Source organism: Trachinotus anak, unplaced genomic scaffold (genome assembly GCF_046630095.1).
Source record: "Trachinotus anak isolate AG129_WGS33_773 ecotype Australia unplaced genomic scaffold, CSIRO_AGI_Tana_v1 ptg000009l, whole genome shotgun sequence".
NCBI lineage: Eukaryota > Metazoa > Chordata > Actinopteri > Carangiformes > Carangidae > Trachinotus > Trachinotus anak.
In genome coordinates, this window is record NW_027273860.1 from 1724692 (window position 1) to 1742500 (window position 17809).

At 42.1% G+C, this 17809-nt stretch overlaps 1 protein-coding gene across 2 annotated transcripts in view; it reads left to right on the forward strand.

The window, feature by feature from the left end:
* Positions 1 to 17809, forward strand: part of LOC139624942 (sodium channel protein type 5 subunit alpha-like) — a 121722-nt gene that overhangs the window by 21003 nt on the left and 82910 nt on the right. For both annotated transcript variants that reach the window (XM_071484380.1, XM_071484379.1), the window contains exon 5: positions 621 to 684. In XM_071484380.1, the coding sequence (XP_071340481.1) occupies positions 621 to 684 (64 nt within the window). The remainder of the gene's footprint in view (positions 1 to 620; positions 685 to 17809) is intronic.

Consider the following 17809-nt stretch of genomic DNA (forward strand, 5'->3'; position numbering starts at 1 on the left):
ATTTCTACATTTCTAAATGTAGACTGAGGTAGGACCGCCTACCTAATTAACATACGGACACAGAAATAAATAAATAAATGTAGAAATACAGAAATAGATACATAAATGCATAAATCTTGAAATGCATAGATTCATAAATGTGGAAAAAATTCAATATAGGCAAAAATAAATCTATTTACAACTGTATAAATAGATAAAATACAGAAATAGCATTTTCAGCACCAAAATGTTTTTTTTAATTTATTTTTTTTACTTATGTCATTTTTTGTTCTTCATATGTAAACACTCTACAGACACCTGCTTAAAATGTGTAAGCAGTATGAAACTAGGACCAAGCTTAACATTATTTACAGTTCACATAAACATCTTGAAACACTTTCACAGGTATTTTCGTTTTTTTCACTTCCTCCTGATTTGATGTAAAATGTAAGTTTCACAACCTGCAGGAGAGAGAGAGAGTTTGCACTCGCCCACAGTCTGAGAGGGAGGAGGGGCCTGATCAGGCAATAAGTGAAAACACCTGTGTGGGCGGAGCATGGGAGTGCAGGAAGAATCTCCTGAGATGAAGCTCATTAGAAACTTGAATCTAAGGTGGAATTTTGTTCTGTTTTTTTTTCCAGACAACTTCTACAAGGTGGAGGGATCCAAGGACGCCTTAATCTGTGGGAACAGCAGCGACGCAGGGTGAGTGCATGCCGTCTGTTCCTCACATGAAAAACATAGATTCAGAGGCTGGGGGTGAAGGAGGTGGAGGTGGTGGTGGATGTAAGAGCTGCTGGACCCACCTCTGGCTGAGGGTGGAGCTTGTTGAAGGATTTAAGCGTTCTGAGTGACGGTTGCTGAACTGTGTTGCACTCATGAGCTGAGTTGTTGGAAAATATGTTGACAGGAGGGTAACGTGACTGTTGTTTGACATTTGATACACGACACAACAATTATATAATAATAATAAGATAAGATAAGACAAGAAAAGAAGCCTTTATTAGTCCCACAGTGGAGAAATTCACTGTGTTACAGCAGCTAATTGGCAGTGCATAGAAAAGAAAGCTGTAAAGAAACTGCAATAACAGATATAATAAAGATAAATAATAAGAATATAATAATATACAAGTTATATAAAGTGCACAAAATTACATATTTACAATAACATGCAATAATAATCATAATACATTTTATTTATAGGACACATGGAACTCTAAAATCTGGGGGTGTGGAGTTAGAGAGAAGTGAAGTCATCAGATTTATGTCGAGATCAGGATTAAAATGAGATGTTTGATGACTAACATCCTTCATCCAGCTGAATTATATAAAATAACCAAGGTGTAACAGGGGAATCTTAAAAATGTGTCTAAAAATCAGATAAAAGTCAACGTTGAGCTTCTGTCAGACAAACATGACACTGACACATGAGCTTAGAGGATATGACATCACTGACTGGCGACCAATGAAACTGAGCGTTACCATGACTACAATCACAGATTTCTCAGTTTGACAGTTGATGGAAACATTTGTGATAATGTAAGAACACAACTCAACAACATATAGAACTGAGGTTTGGTTGTTTTTAGACATTTTAATCTTGAAATGTTACAGATTATTATTTATTATTATATATAATTATAGTTTTAAATAAATAAAATAATACAGTTCAGGTTTTGTAGCTGAAAGTTTAGAAAGTTTATCCTTTTACAGGATGATTTGAGCTTGAACCCCTGTGGAAACTACACTGAAATCCTTATCAGGGTCAGTTTGTAGACCACGAGTCTCCCCCACCAGAACCTGCACCCGTCTTCAGGGCTTTTCACACGACCACCCTCCACCGGCGCTGGACCCCAGACTGGCTCAGAGCCCACTACCAGCCTTGGTTTAACATGTGCACGTGTGAGGAGTGAAACAGTTTCAAGATAAATATCTGTGAGCGTCGTGTAGCCTGAGGTTTAGATCGGCTCGGGGCTGAAATAACACGCGTGTGAACAGCTTTTGTTGTGTCAGGAGGAAAGAGGCAAAAACATCACTGTCTCTTTGTGTGTCTGTCACTCATCCAACATGGCGGCTTGTCACTTATAACCTTTGGTGCCCACTGCAGCATCCAGGCTTCTGCTCATCTGTTTGGTAGCAGGGAGGTTCAGTGTTTTTCTGGAGACAGGCTGGATTTCATCTCATCGCTGAGACAGGAAGCAAATTAGCAGCAGGTTGAGTCTTTAGTTGAGCAAATATTTGTCCCAGAGGTGGAGCAGTGGTGGATTCATATAAACTCTTGGTCACTGACGCTGAGTTGGTCCAGTTCTGTCTTATGTGGCCAGTTTAAGAATCTGTCAGTGAACTGATGGAGGTCTGGATACAGGGTCAACAAAGGACGACCGTGTCACTTAGCATCATTACAGCAGTAGTAGGTCCAGGTACAGGACCCAGGATGTGATCAAGCAAAGAGCAAATGTGATTTTAAGAAAAAAAAGCTTCTTTTGAGGAGTTTAGATGGAGAAATGTGTCCTGACGAGTCGATGCCAGTTCAGTTTTGGATTTAGATTTTTCTTGTCGTTTCTTTTGATGGGTAATAGGCTCATTTATTTACCTGCTAAGTTAAAAAAAAAAAACAAGGTTATGTAAATGTAAAACTACCTGTGTGAGGTTCACTGCAGCAGCTCTGGTGCAGCTTCCTGCAGCACCATGAAGCTGCGTGCGTCCTGCTGCTGGTAGCAGGTTCTGCAGTGTTGTGTGACATGTCAGGGGGACGAGTATCTGTGGTGACTGTGGGCTGCGCTGAGAGCAGGACGCTGACACACACTGACTGACACAGCTATGACAAGATCCTGTGTGTGTGAAAAACATAAGAGCCTCTGGGAAGATGTTAGCCTGAAGCTAGCTACGCTACGTGACACTATCTACAGATACAGATGTAGCTAGCAGGCTAATGGGGAGCTAGCTGACATGAAACAGGGAGAGGAAGGAGAAGGAGAGGAGGTTCAGGAAAGGTGAAGCAGAAAGGAGGATGGGCGAAAGAGAAAAGGAGGAGAAGATACAGATTGAGGGAAAAAGATGAAGTGGATGGACAGAGGGGTATTAGAGGAGACAAGAGGAAGAGAAGGGTAAAGAGAAACAGAGGGATAGGAAGATTGAATGAGAGAGGAGGGGGCGTATCCAGAAACAGGAAAAAGAAGAGCAGAAAGAGAAAAACACAAAATAAAGGAAAAGAAGTCAGGAAACTGAAGAAGAGAAGGACAAAGAGACAAAAACTGAGGAGACTGTCCTGTAACAACTGAGGTCAGAGGTCGTCTGTCAGCAGGTCACCATGACCCAGAGTCAGGTTTTGTTGCTAGGCGACATCTAGTGGTCGTAGTAATGATGACAGGAGCAAAGGGAAAAGTGCGGTGACGTAGTTTATAGAGCGACAAAGTCCACGTCAGGAGGAGGTTGGGGTGGATGGATGAATATGACCCAGGAGAGCGGTGTTCGATTCCCATGTGACAGGAGCAGCTTATGTTGTTGTTATTGTAACCATGACAACAAAGATCGTCTAATGTTGAGGAAGTACTTATTTTAACCCAAATCACCATCTTTTCCTGAACCTAACCAAGACACGACAGTTATTATAGTAACCATGGCGACGAAGGGGCGTTATTTCAGGAGACGCTCGTATGGGTCGGGTCAGAGGTCGGAGGAGTTGTTGTAACTGACAGATTGAAATAAGACAAAGAGGAAATGAAACCTTCCACATGAAGGTGTTTCATGTCAGAAGCTAAAGTCTGGATCATGTTTCAGTGAGACTGAGACTGTGGAAGATTTCCTCTCGTTCTGCAGAGACAGTGAGTCAACAGTCAACAGAGCTGGTCGAGTCTGAGTTATTAGCCAAGAGAGCTGCTGGAGGATGAGAGAGAGAGAGAGAGATGAGAGAGCGAGCAGCAATGACAGTGATGTTGATCACAGTGTTGTTTGCTTCCTGTGCTGAAGCTGCTCTGCTCACGCATGATGCTGATTCGCTCGGCCTGGGGGCAAAGGTCACTGAGCTAACCCACTCTGACATACACACTGACACACTGCAGCTCATACAACCAGCTGCAATACACACACACACACACACACACACACAATCACAGGCACTTTATTAGCCAAGTATAGCACAGTGCTTCGGGAACACTTGGTCCAAGGTCAGCATCACCTCTCCTCTGCACCTTAAAATCAGAAACTGGTGTTTTTTTTAAAATGGCATTGTGTTGTAGCGTCACATCACAGGTTCCTCCTCACACAGTCTCAGCTGCGAACATCAGTGCAGAGGGACATTAGTGCTTTTTGGTTTTCACTTTACGATTCAGTCTGAATTAGAGCTGATGTTGGGCGGGTTCTGTTTGGGAGGGCGTTGTTTTGTTCTGACCATGGTTGAGTAACACATCTGTCCCATCTACATAATTCTCACTGGTTGTTCAGGGCATTAATGTTCATCATGTCAGTGGAAGGAATATATTGAATTAAGAGCTGTTATGTCTGAAACTGGACTCACACCACCTGCACACAGCAGCCAATCCCATCCCTTACGCCCACCTACACTGACTCGATTGTTTTTCCACCTGGGGAAACTGTTGTCAGCGAACACCACACCAACATGGAGGTGTAGGCTGTGATTCAGAGGTCTGGAACCAGACTAGCCGTTAGCTGCCACTCAGTCTCATTAAGAATGAAAGACAACTGTCACCCAGCAAATATAAACATGTTAATAATCATACCTTTATATTATATTTATATTATATTTAGGGCTGCAACAAACCACCATCCTTTACATCTGCTGATTATTTTTTGAATTAATTATATGATCCATGAAATGCTGGAAATGGTAATCCCTAGATTTCTGGGGACTAAGGTGACAATATCCAAAGATACTAAATTCACTGTCATGGAGGACAAAAAAAAAAACAAACCTGAAACCAGTGGATTCTTTGTGCTTTTGCTAAATGGTTTATGGATTTTTAAAAAGGTTGCAGAGAAATTGAGGCAATGGTGCGTGATGTGAGAGAGACAAGTGGATGCTGGTGATCTGAAAACTGCAGGAAGTGAGTTACTGCAGTCTGACCCACTGGTTTGGTCCACTCACCAACACAGTGAGCAGCTGGAGCTGCGACACACAGCTCATACAGCCAGATAAGATGTTTTTAAAAACCTTCAGCACTAAGTTGTGGCACTTTGAGTCAAAAGTTGCTCCCATTCTTGGACTCATAACTCAGTCAAATCTGAATAAATATAAATTATGCACATATTTTTAGATTCAGTGTGATATACACTTTCAGGGGATATGATTAACTCTGATGTCCATGGCAAAATAAAATGTCCACAAAGCCACTTAGAAATCATAGAAAAAAGACGACCCTTTTAACTGCAGAACCTGCTTGAGAATCATCATGTTTTTAGCTTTTCTTCAGTATTACAGTGATCCAGTGACAGTTGTTTGTATAAGCATGAGTACACTGCAAACCTAAGCTGCTAAAAGCTAATTCTGCATAATTTCAATGAGGACAAACAGTGAGATACTACAAACTGGACTTGATGGGAGTCTGAGAATGAAGGAGCTGAAAGCAACACAACGAGAGACAAACCTTTATGTTATCAGACTGAACTGGTGGATCTTTAAACGCTCAGTTTGTGCCTGACAATGGCTGAGCACTAACTCCAGGTATTTTCTCATTTTGCTGCATCATGACCTCGGCCCGCCTCAGGAGACTGTGCTGGCTTGGCTAAGCGTTCTGGCAGCATCTGCTCGGCCACACTGTGCGTTTTCTCTGTCTGCATCTGCCCGTGTGAGGCCTGGGAACGCCGCACGCCTCAGGGACGGGGTTACAGAGCGAACAAAGCCCTGCGATTTACAAAAAAATAGATTAAATAACACGAAAGTGATGCTGAGGATGATGAGTGCAGGTTGATGTGATTTATCAGCCAACAGGAAGTGCTTGGACTGTCGTGTTCTTCTCTGTTAAGATGTTCCAGATGTTGAGCTTGTTTGTAAATATTTGTGCTCCTGCAGAAAAAGTTGACCCCGCTGACTGTCAATGTATAATTCTGTATATATATGTATAGAAGTATATTCAGAGACTGTTCACAGGTTTTGCTGAAGTTAGTGAACAGAATAATCAAAGTTTGTTGAGACGAGGTTTAAAATTCATGTAGTTTTGTGGTTCTTTTGTTTTTCCTCTGACTCACAGTCACAATGATGATAAATCTATTTCAGTTCAAACCTGAAACCAAGCAAATAAACTGAACGATAAGTCCAATTCAAACGAGGCGAACCTGCTGAGCAGATCCTCACTGATTGGATGGATTTCAGTCATTCTTTAGTGAGTGGAGCCAATCACGACCAGGTCCAGCTGTAATGCCTTTAATTAAACTGCCTGAACAAAGAAGAGACAACAACTTTAAAATCAACCATAACTAAATGATTCGAACAATGTCAGTAAATATTTTGCTTCATGCAGTGTTAATGTGCGGAGAGGAAAAGATGTGGCCTATAAAATATGTGCGTGCAGTCCAGCACGTGACCCGTCATCACCTCGGCCCCGTCAGTGTTCTGCTGACATGCCTGCAACATGCCAACCACACGCCAAGCACGCAACAGCGATACGGGGTGACAGCCGGGCCGACGGGGGCTGCCTCATTAGGGATGCTAATCAGTGGCCGTCATTAATTAGGGGCTCTGGGTACAGGAGCTCGTTGGCATGTGACCCACGAGGTCACCAGGAGGAAGCGGCTGTGCGTTGTGAGGAAGTGATACGAGGCAGTTAGAGGAGCCTGGGGGGTCTGCTGCTGAGAGGGAGGCTGATTCGCCAGGACAGCATCCAACCAGTCCCACGTGGTTTAATCATCCAGAATCTGCTTTGCTTTCATGTGAGTTTAAAAGTATCGGATCTCAGTCCCAGTCGGCAGCTGTCATTTAATCGTCAGCTTTTACATTTGAGACTTTCCAGTCACAGAATAATTTAAGCCAATATTTTCCTGCAAAATAACAGAATACAAAAAGCATGTGTTTGAAGACATGTTCAAAACCCTCAAAGACTTTTCTATCCTTTACAAATATTCCCTCCTGCACACAGTCAAGTAGAATTGTATCTCATTTATTTCACAAGGCGCATTTCTCTTCTTGAGCCAAAAGGAAGGAGATGCACCAAATAAAACAGGTTTAAAATCTATTTCACTGAGACGGGATATTTTCAGTCTGAGCAGGAGAGGAGAGTTTGTTTTTAAAAATTGCAAATAAAAGGAAACAGGAGGTGAAGTTATTCCAAAATCTTATATTTATGTTTCAGACTTTGTATTCGTCTCCTTTATTCTTCCAGTCCATGTTTTTTTGTCTGGATTTTTGGAAGCAGCAAACATCCCTCTCTTCATCCACGTCCTTCAGCTCCTCCTGGGTGTCCCTAGTCGTTCCCGGGCCAGATGGGATTTATAAAACCTGTAGTGTGCTCCTCCATGGGGAGGAGCCAGGAGTCCACGAGGATCCTGAACCGTTCAACTGGAACTGGCTCCTTTTGAACGTGAAAAGGAGCAGTGACAGCTCCTCGTGGAGCCATGCTGGAGAGGAAGCAAGGTTTTGGTTGCTTGTAGTGATCTCATTCTTCTGGTCGCATCCCAAAGCTCAGGAGAGAGTTGGAACAGAGACAAACTGCACAGAAACAAACTGTTTCCAGATACTTTCAGATACTTAAATACCCAGTTTTAACAAGTATGTGGTCGGCCTATATTTGTGGACCTTAGCCTTTCTGTTGTCATGGTAACCTTAAAGAGCCATGATGCAGGTTTTGCATGTTTATGCCAAGAACCTATAAATGTATATTTTCAGCTGCTTGGCATAAATGAGTCCAAATGTTCTAAATCATGCATCATTTTTAGAATAATTTTCTTACTTTCTAGACAAACATTCTCAGTTTATTTCTCAGTTTATTTCTGTGTAACTGAACTAAATTAATATACAATCCATTAAAAACAATATTTAGACAAATCTGTCTGTTACCATTGCTTGGTAATGCATTTGGGAAAATTAGGAAACTTTTGTGTTGGTGCGTTTATGGACCCTAAAATATCACATATCTGAGAATTGGCTGATTTGACTCGATTTGAACAAATGAAGCCTTGAAAATAATCACATGGTGATTGTAGTTATTTTATTTGATTTAGAAAGTTACAAATGTCCTTATTAAGTTAAAAACTTCTGTCATTGTCAAAGAAACGTGGAGAGCCCGGTGATCTCAACAGCTCTGATGATAAATGTCTGAACACCAGCATCTTTACATTGTGACTGTTCGGAAGCAGATGGAAGCTCAAACTGCTTAAAAACACAACTGAGACTGTCCTGTCACCTGTCAGCAGGTTATAATGACCCGTAACTAGGTTTTGTTGCTCGGCGACATCTAGTGGTTGTAGAGTCTGTGCGTTTAATTTGTCGTAACCATGACAACCAAGGTCTGGTACGCCCCTTGACAAACTCTGATGTTTCAGCCTCACTTCTTCAGTTTCCACTGAAAAACTCCAACTGTTTTCTCATTATATCTGGAAAACAACTGGAACCTTTATTTGTCCCATAATGTGACAAGAAAATACGAGATTGAATTGAGAAGGTGGAGGTACGGCTTTAATCATCGTTGACCCAGCTTCCTCTCAGAAAGACTCGCTGTCACCAGAGCAGTTAGCAAGAAATATGGCTTGACCCGACTCCGAGGAAATAGCTGCCGAGGGGGTTGATTTTCCTGGAATACTCTGCGTCATATAGCTGATATTCATCATTCCATTAGCCTAGCATTCACTGCTGGTGGTAGCCATGTCGATGCACTACCAACTCTGTGTGTGTGTATGTGTGTGTGTGTGTGTGTGTGTGTGTGTGTGTGTGTGTCTGTGTGTTCCATTAAATTAGTTTAGCATCCTTTTCTGCTTTTCCAACTCCCTGTTTGTGTATGTGTTTGCAAGCTGCTGCTGGAAACTGCCATGTTGATGCATCTCCAACTGTGTCTGTGTGTGTTTGACTTTAACTCTGTGTGTGTGTGTGTGTGTGTGTGTGTGTGTGTGTGTGTGTGTGTGTGTGTGCACGTGCCATAAAGCTCTCAGCAGCACCCCCTCCTCATTTATGAATGGTTAAAACATTATGTTAAAAGCTGCACTAATCAATAACTCAACTACAATATCGAAAACATTTTTCTAAATGGGGGCTGATTTTGTCTGAGTGCATGTGTGTGTGTGTGTGTGTGTGTGTGTGTGTGTGTGTGCGTGCTGGGTGCGTTTAGTTTGAGTTACGAGCTCTCTGGGAGGCTGTGAATGTGACATCTGTCCAATGTTCAGCCAAAGACACAAAAGAGGCTTCCACCACCTAAAGGCTGGTCCACAGGGAGATAAGTGTGTGTGTGTGTGTGTGTGTGTGTGTGTGTGTGTGTGTGTGTGTGTGTTGATAACAGGCAGGTCTAAAGCATTTATGGTCCTTTTGTTTTGCCTCAGTTCTGAAGCACTAAAGGAAAATGAACTTTAGTGAAGCAGACGGACAGTTTGATCTGTGTTGGATATAAAGTAGATTTACAACTAGTACTTCTTCTTCTACTACAAGTATTCCTGCAGTACTTTTGCTGTCGCAACAAAGCAGCCACTGCTCTCAGGGAAGCCCCGCCCCAAGCCCCGCCCACCTGGACCCAACATTCAACCTTGCAGGATTTGGTTTCTCTGAGTGTTTACCTGAAATCTGCTACTTTTTTATTGGATCACTCAGAAAACAGTCAGCCAATCAGAAGAGAGGCTCAGATCCTCTCTTCTGACTGACCTGTTGTTACTAGAGCTCCAGAGAGAAGCCTGAGAGAGGAGATGTAAAACTACACTGAGATGGTTTTTGGTTCTTAAAACCACAAATATATCTTCTGATGGAGATCAACACTTCAGATAAAACACAGAAGAAGAGTAAAATGTGGAGCTTTAAGTTTCTGAGGAGCACATGAAGAGCTTTAATAATAATGTGGTGACAGAAAGGCAGAGGAGGATGAATAAGCTGGATCAAATTAAAAGTCAGCCGCTCACTGACGACACTCAGTTATAAGAACAACCCACACTGGGTGGATGAAATGAACTTTATTGATCCCCGAGGGGAGAATTAGGTCATGGCACCAGTAGGACACAGAGGTGTAGGCTGGAAAACAAGGAGAGATGCTGTTAAAGAAACAAGAATCAAAATACAAAGAAAAAAGGCCTGCTGGGATTGAAGGGACAGGCGGCTCCTGGACTTTCTCCCAGCAACACAAAGTCCTAACACAAAACGACAAGTGACACCTGAACTGTACACAAATAAACTCTGAGTAAACGTCTGCATGTGAACAAAGCGACTGCAGGAAAAACGACATCGGAGTCGACACTCTGACCTTCTCTTCCTGCCTACGTCCAACTCCCGCAGACAGGATGATGTCCACCATCTTGATCATGACCGCCCCCTGTATGTAATCTGTGCTGACAGACCAAACCCTCCCACCACACACACACACACACACACACACACAGGCTGAATCATGGGTAACCAGAGGACAAATTACAAAGGAGAGAGAGAAGGAGCAGCTCTGTTCACTCAGGAAGAGGAAATCTGATTTACTGTCTGATCTTCAACAATAAGATGATTTATTATTCAATTCAGACAAGGAAACAGAAAATCATAACTGTCATCAAATCTCTGTTCTTACTTATCTAGATTTAGATTAATGCAAAACCTGCAAAGACTGACACCCCCCACACATAACAGTTATTCCCAGACAGAACCTACTGAGCAGAGTGAAACAGAAAACACAGGAGGTGATGAATCACAAGTCCTCGTGGGTCATAGGACCAGAACAGAGCAGGACATCCATCAGAAACAGTTCACCAATGTGCACTGTGAAGTCTGAGAGAGAGAGAGAGAGAGAGAGAGAGAGAGACCTTCATCACAGAGAGGTGAACCTCAGGTTTCTGAAGAGCGGCTTTGAAGCTCAGAGTGAGCTGCTCCACTGTTGCCATCTTGGCAGTGCCTGACTCCGCCTACCTCCTGGCTAATCCAAAAATGGTCAAAGAGGTGGGGCGTGTGTAGTTTGTGTCGAGCATATATACTCACCCACCTGTCACTCGCAGAGGCCACGCCCTCAATTCTCCATCACTTTAGCCCTTAATAAAATGTAAACAGGTGAGTTGTATAAATTCAGCCGTACAGGTGTCATGAAGGAGGAAATGATCTCTAGAGACCAGAACAGTTTCTGTACCAGGCTGTAAACATGTTTCCTTCTGCTGTAAAGTTGGACATTTGAACATGGGAGTCTCTGGGGACTGACTCACTGCTGGAGCCAGACTCTAGTGGTCGTTAGAGGAACTGCAGCTCTCAGCTCTTCACTGTTGATGCTTGGTTCCACCTGAGGAGATCTGGAAAAGATGGTGGAGTTTCCAGCTGAACGCCTGGATGAAAATGACCTGGATCCTGAGAAGCTCACAGGACCCGACCTAGAACAGGAACTGGATTACGCTGTGAGGCAGACCTCGAAATCCTGGTGAGCAGAGAGGAAGCACAAGCAACCACAAAACGAAATGAAAACAATGAAAAGTGGCTCCTGTACCTTCCAGAGATCCTTGTTATGTGTATCAACGCGTCAGTAAACAGTCTGAGGCCAATTATGGAGTCAGCATCAAAGATTAAACATGACGGCGCCGCCCTGGAGACCAAGGAGGAAGTCGCCTCACAGAAATGAATATTTATCAACAGGTAGCTTTATTGACACAGAATGAGTTGACACCGTTGACACGTGGGAGCAGATGGTGTGTGTGTGTGTGTGTGTGTGTGTGTGTGTGTGTGTGATCTATTCAGTACAGTCTCATGCCTGACAGAGCGACCACAGCCTCCGACAGATGGACAGAGGGAGAGTGAGGAAGCAGACAGCGGCGATGTGTCCGTCACTCGATACTGTGGACAGACGTCTCCTGACAGTGAATTTATCTGTTAGTGACAGGAAGTAGAAAGACAGGAAGAAAACAGCTGAATGATCAGAGTTAACCTCTGGAGAGACTGGTGTCGTTCAACCTTGCATATGAATCATATCTGCAATTAGAAAAATGTTGACCTGGCTCAAGTGTAGAAATTTACTGCGTCAAAACTGTGATTAAAGTTCTATCGTTTATATAGAATTTATTCATTTTCATTTTTTGGACAGAAAAATGTTGGTCCCAAAAACAGTTCAATTTGTGTTTTGTAATCTGGGCTATTGCCAATATTCATGATTAAGAACAACAATAATATTATACTTATTTATATAGCACATATCCACACAGCAGATACAAAGTGTTTTGCATAAAAATGCATAAAACTCAACAATGAAATTTATATAGAAAACCAACAGGGATGAACAACAACATTACTGTATATACAGACCAGACAGTGAGGGGGAGGCCATCCCATAAAGCTGGAGCATCGTAATTTGTGACTTGTGCTTTAAAAGGTTTAAGCTGAAAGTGTCAGTCATTGAAATATTCAGTATAAAAATGACCTGTGATCTGATGTGATCTCATTTGTCTAATGTAGCAAATGATTGATTGGTGAGAACTTATCAAGACTTCAAGCTAATGAATCAGGAGGCACTTCAAGAGCTTTTCCCCCCGATCAGAACTGGTTTGACAGAAATGACTCTGACAGATAATAAAACATGATTCATATCCAGCTGTCATCAGCCAATCCAGCATCATCACCATCGAAACGCAACAACAGTTCAGTCAGTAAAATGATGTTTTTCTCTCAGCTGTGCAACAAAACGGAGCCATTAGTGTGTTTAATTACTGAGTTTACACCGTGATGTTCTGACAAATGCGCTTACATAATGTCTTCAGGGCTAAAATAACAACTGTAAACACTGCGGCGGGTGCCATTTGTGTTCGGCTTTTTGTATTTGATCATGTAAATAAATGGAAAATAAAAATAAATAGGAATCCCAGCTCTTAAAGAGGACGAGAGAGAGAGAGAGAAAGAGAGAGAGAGAGAGAGAAAAGTTTTAGAGTAGATATTTCTGTCTGGAAAGACAAAGAGAAGAAGAGGAGAGAGTGAGGGGTTCACTGTTGTGTCTCTGGAGGGAGAATTATTGATCATCAGTGGGACTGACGGACGGAGCCAGAGCTGATCTCAAACCCACGTCTTCAGTCCACGGTGGACTCCCGGTCCCGCCGAGACGCCGTCCCCGACGCCCCCTCAGGCTCTATTTCTGACACAGCTGGTGAAATGAACATGACTTAGCACTCTGTGCTATTCTCGAGGAACGCCAACAAGTGTCTGAATCAAAGCCAACACGGCGTCTTCTCCTCATCCCAGCACACATAGCTGAGTAATGAGCCACTGGAGGACTGGTTTCACAGGGACTTTACAGCAGCCCCGAGCAGTTGTCAGGCAGCTCTGCTCTTTTCAGACGCATGCAGAGCAGCGAGGCTCTTCACTGGGCAAAGTAAGCAGCATTCAAACCACAGGATGTTAAAGCTCTCCATTAAAAAACAATAGAAGGGTCCAAAGAAAAGACAACCCACATGACAGGACTTGACAGTGAAAGAAATCTGTGCAAAGTTCTGTGAAACACCATTTAGATCACGAGACGTTAAAACCTTTAAGGTGTTAAACTCTTTTCCTCATATACGACCCAACCAGCTATCATGGAGCCAATCCCAGCTGACGGGGTACACCCTAGACAGGTTTCCGGTCTATCACAGGTCTGACATGTACTCTTTTACACCAAAACTAGAAGGTATAAGCAGTTTTTTTAAACCTGGGTAAACCCGATTGACTCCTTTTACACTGCCAGACGAGACACTTTGACGGGTGATTGTGTGTTTTTGAAACTTATTTCAGGGCTGCAGCTCGCTCTTTCATTCCCGAGCTTAGCTGTGGCTGAACTCTGTAATTTTCGCCCCATTTCCGTCTTTCAGAGCACAAACATTTTGAAAGACGGAAATGGGGCGAAAATTACAGAGTTCACCTGTTGTGTTTACATTGCTGCCGATTGGAGCTGCAGATGAATACCCACAACTACTGCAGAGTCTTTTGACCGGGGTGTGAATGCCGATTGTTCCCTTTTCCATTGCCAACAAAAGCCCAATATTAGTGCATCTTAGGACCAGTGGAAAATGGGCTTTATAGAGACAAACAACCATTTACACTCACACCAAGGGACAATTTAGAGTCACCATTTAACCTGCACGTTATTAAGGCCAGAGGGTCAAACCCAGAAACTTCTGGCTGTGAGATGACCACTGCAGCATCTAAAGTTCAGAGAAGTTAACTTCCCAAACACAACAGCTGAATCCAGCACTTAAGAAACTCTCAGAGCACAGGATGTTAAAACTCAACACTAATATACGACGTATGAAAGTCTCTGAAGGAGCATTAAGACTGTGAGACGACAAACTCTCCTCTGGAAACAACACAAATGAGAGTGTGGGAAGCTTCTCAGCGTCTGATGTACGAGGTAGAAAAGGTTCTGCTGCAGATAGAGAGATCTGAGGCCGTCCAGAAAAGGTTAAGTAGCTTTTATTCCCTTTGGCTTTTCATTATGAGAAGTTAAACTGTGCCTGACACATTTTTTCTCCAGACTAAAGAAACTCTCCTCAGCAACATTTACTGTAGACTCTGTGGCATGAAAAGCTCACCACTGAAATAAATAGAACCATGGCATTTTCCATAACGATGTGTAGCCCACGAGTCTGCTGAACACTGAGCCCTGGAAAAGGAGTGTTCCACTAAAAACTTTCCTGAAACACCATCAGAGACTTAAAAAAAAAGATCATTTATTTCACGCCTTTCTGAGACATGCAGGGACAGTTTCATAAACTGAAGGGAGTGAAAACTGAGCTAAAATAACCTGCAGTTCACAGGCTGAAGACATTAAAACTCAGCTCTGAGTCCATGACGACCGGAGATCAGGTTCCTGCTCCGTGCTTCAGTTTTAAACAGGCAACTCTCAACAGGAATGTTGATGAATATTTTTCTTGGTTACTGTGAACAACTCTATCAGGATCTGGCTGGTCTGAGCATGCATCAGTGTGTGTGTGTGTGTGTGTGTGTGTGTGTGTGTGAAAGAGAGAGTGTGTGTCCTTGTAAGTGCTTGGTAATCAGGATGGTTTAGATGTTCTAATGATAACACATTGGAGACGACTCTGTTATTAATGTGACCAAATGTGGTGATCAAAGTGCCCCGCACACACACACACACACACACACACACACACACACACACACACACACAGACACAGACAGTTACCGCTCGGCTGTGATCAAAGCGTTGGTTCGCAGCCAGCCCCGGTCTGTGCTGTGATGCTAACAGCTCGGCGACCCGCCTCGATAGTTTAGCTGCTATTTCAGGAGCTGCTGTGTCACTGATGAGACATTAAAACAGAATCAAAGCCGCAGGGATTTTCTCCGCCCGTCTCATGGAAACACTGAGAGTGCCACACTGACCTTAAGTTAATGTAGATGACTTCAAAACCTTCACCCAGGAATCCCTGAACCCTCTGTCCTGGGCTGTGATTCCTCCAGTGGAGCAGGAACAGTGACCTCTGACCTCCTTCCTTTTGGCTGCTTTGTTTAGTTGTGCGTTGTGTGTCCTTTCATTGAACATGTGTTGGTGAGAGTCAGATTATGTGACTGTTCAGACTCTGTCTTGATGATCAGTCTCACCCTGAAAGTAGAACTAAGGTTCACACATCATCTCATCTCAGGTTTACTTCATCAGGTGTGAGCTGAATTAGCATGCTAACACACTTTAGCTAAAGACTTCTAATGAATTCACATAAGTCAGTGACAGAAGCCAGTGAAACACATTAAGATTCAGTTACATGACAGAGTAGATTAAACTAGATCAGACTGGAATAAATTACATTAGACAAGACCAGACCAGGCTGGATTAGATTAGACTGGATTAGGGTGTGATAGATCAGATAGTTTATGTGACATTAGATTAGATCAATTAGACAAGATTAGACTGGGCTGAAATATATTGTGAATAGATTAGGCTAAATTAGGATTAAATGTAATATATAATAAAGAGATAATATAGGTAATATCTATAATATAATCATAAATATGTTATGTTATGTTATGTTATGTTATGTTATGTTATGTTATGTTATGTTATGTTATGTTATGTTATGTTAGATTAGATTAGATTAGATTAGATTAGATTAGATTAGATTAGGACAGGCTAAATTAAACAAGGGTAGGTTTAGATAAAATGAGAATAATAACAATAGACTAGATTAGATTAGATTAGATTGAGACTAGATTAGATAGATTAGGCCAATTCAGATGATTAGACAAATCTAGGAGAGATTATCACACACATACATTACATTGATTAGACACAATAATAGAGGGCTAGATTACATTAGACTAAAGTAGATTAAAAAAGATTAGATTAGATTAAGACTGATTGCAATCGTCTAAATTGAATTAACTGGATTACTTTGGGAAGATAAAGACTAGACTATTAGATTAGGTTTAGATAGATTCAAGTAGATTAGAATAGAGTAAATTAGACATGAGAAGACTGGGTTGAATTAGATTAGAGTTTAACATTAATAAAACAACAGTAGGATAGACTAGAGACAAGAACAGATCAAATTATAACTGGCAAGATTACACTATTCTACATGAGACTGGGTTAGGACAGATTAGCTGTGAAGAGATTGGACTGGATTAGATCAGACATCTGTTCAAGTGTATCAATCACACTCCGACCTGTGATGATGAGACCATGTGCTGCTCATCTTATCTCAGCTGGTAGAGAACAATGAAGATAATTATATTTTACATCAGTAAATAAACACAGTGACTGAGGTGAACCCACAGTGTGTTTGCATCTTGATAAGGTGTGGTGGAAAGTTCACACACACACACACACACACACAAAACATGGTCCCTCCATCTCCCAGCAGAGGTGGCACAAAACAGTCTCCCCCGGCAACCAGCACTGAGGTACCGTTGCTATAGCGATGCTAAGTACTCTCTTCCTCCCTGACTCGAGTTTACCTGAGTGTTATAATTAGAGGTTGTGTGTGTGTGTGTGTGTGTGTGTGTGTGTGCGTGCAGGAGGTCGTAGGGAACAGAATGGAATGGCATGGGGAACATGAAGTAAATACACACACACACACACACACACAGAAATCCCCAGGATATCTCCCAGAATAGCCTCAGCATGTTTGTTTGTCTCTGAATGAGTCCGTACGTCTGTCTGCCAGCGCGTCCACCTCTGTGTCCACGTCTCTCAGCCTGTATGAGAACACACCAGTTATAAATCTGCTTGTTCTGGTGCTTTAAAGGCCTAAAATCCCACTGCCTCAGTCAACCTCTCACTGGAAGTGACTGGGTTCTGCCTGGACATGATTTTCTTAGTCATGAATATTTGATGTTGTAGAGAAATCAGATATGAGAGAAAGTTTTCAGAGGCTCAGATCAGTTGAGGATGGACAGTCTGTCAGATTATGTTACATTACATTAGATATGAAAAGATAAAATAAGAATAATACAAGATCACGCTAAACTGCACTAGATTAGATTAAACTAAAATATATTAGCACCATTTAGGTGAGATTATATGACATTAGCAGGATTAGATGGGATTAGACTGTGCTGGGTTATATTTAGATTAGATTAAGATAAATTAGGGTTTGATTTGACAAGTTTATTTCAAACTAAGACTGAATAGATTTGGCTATATTAGATTACATTACATTATTATTTTTCAACTGTGCAGGTGTGATACTTTAATTTTGGTATGGTAACCAATTTTAACATGTAACGTATCAGTTGTTTTGTTTATAAAATAGT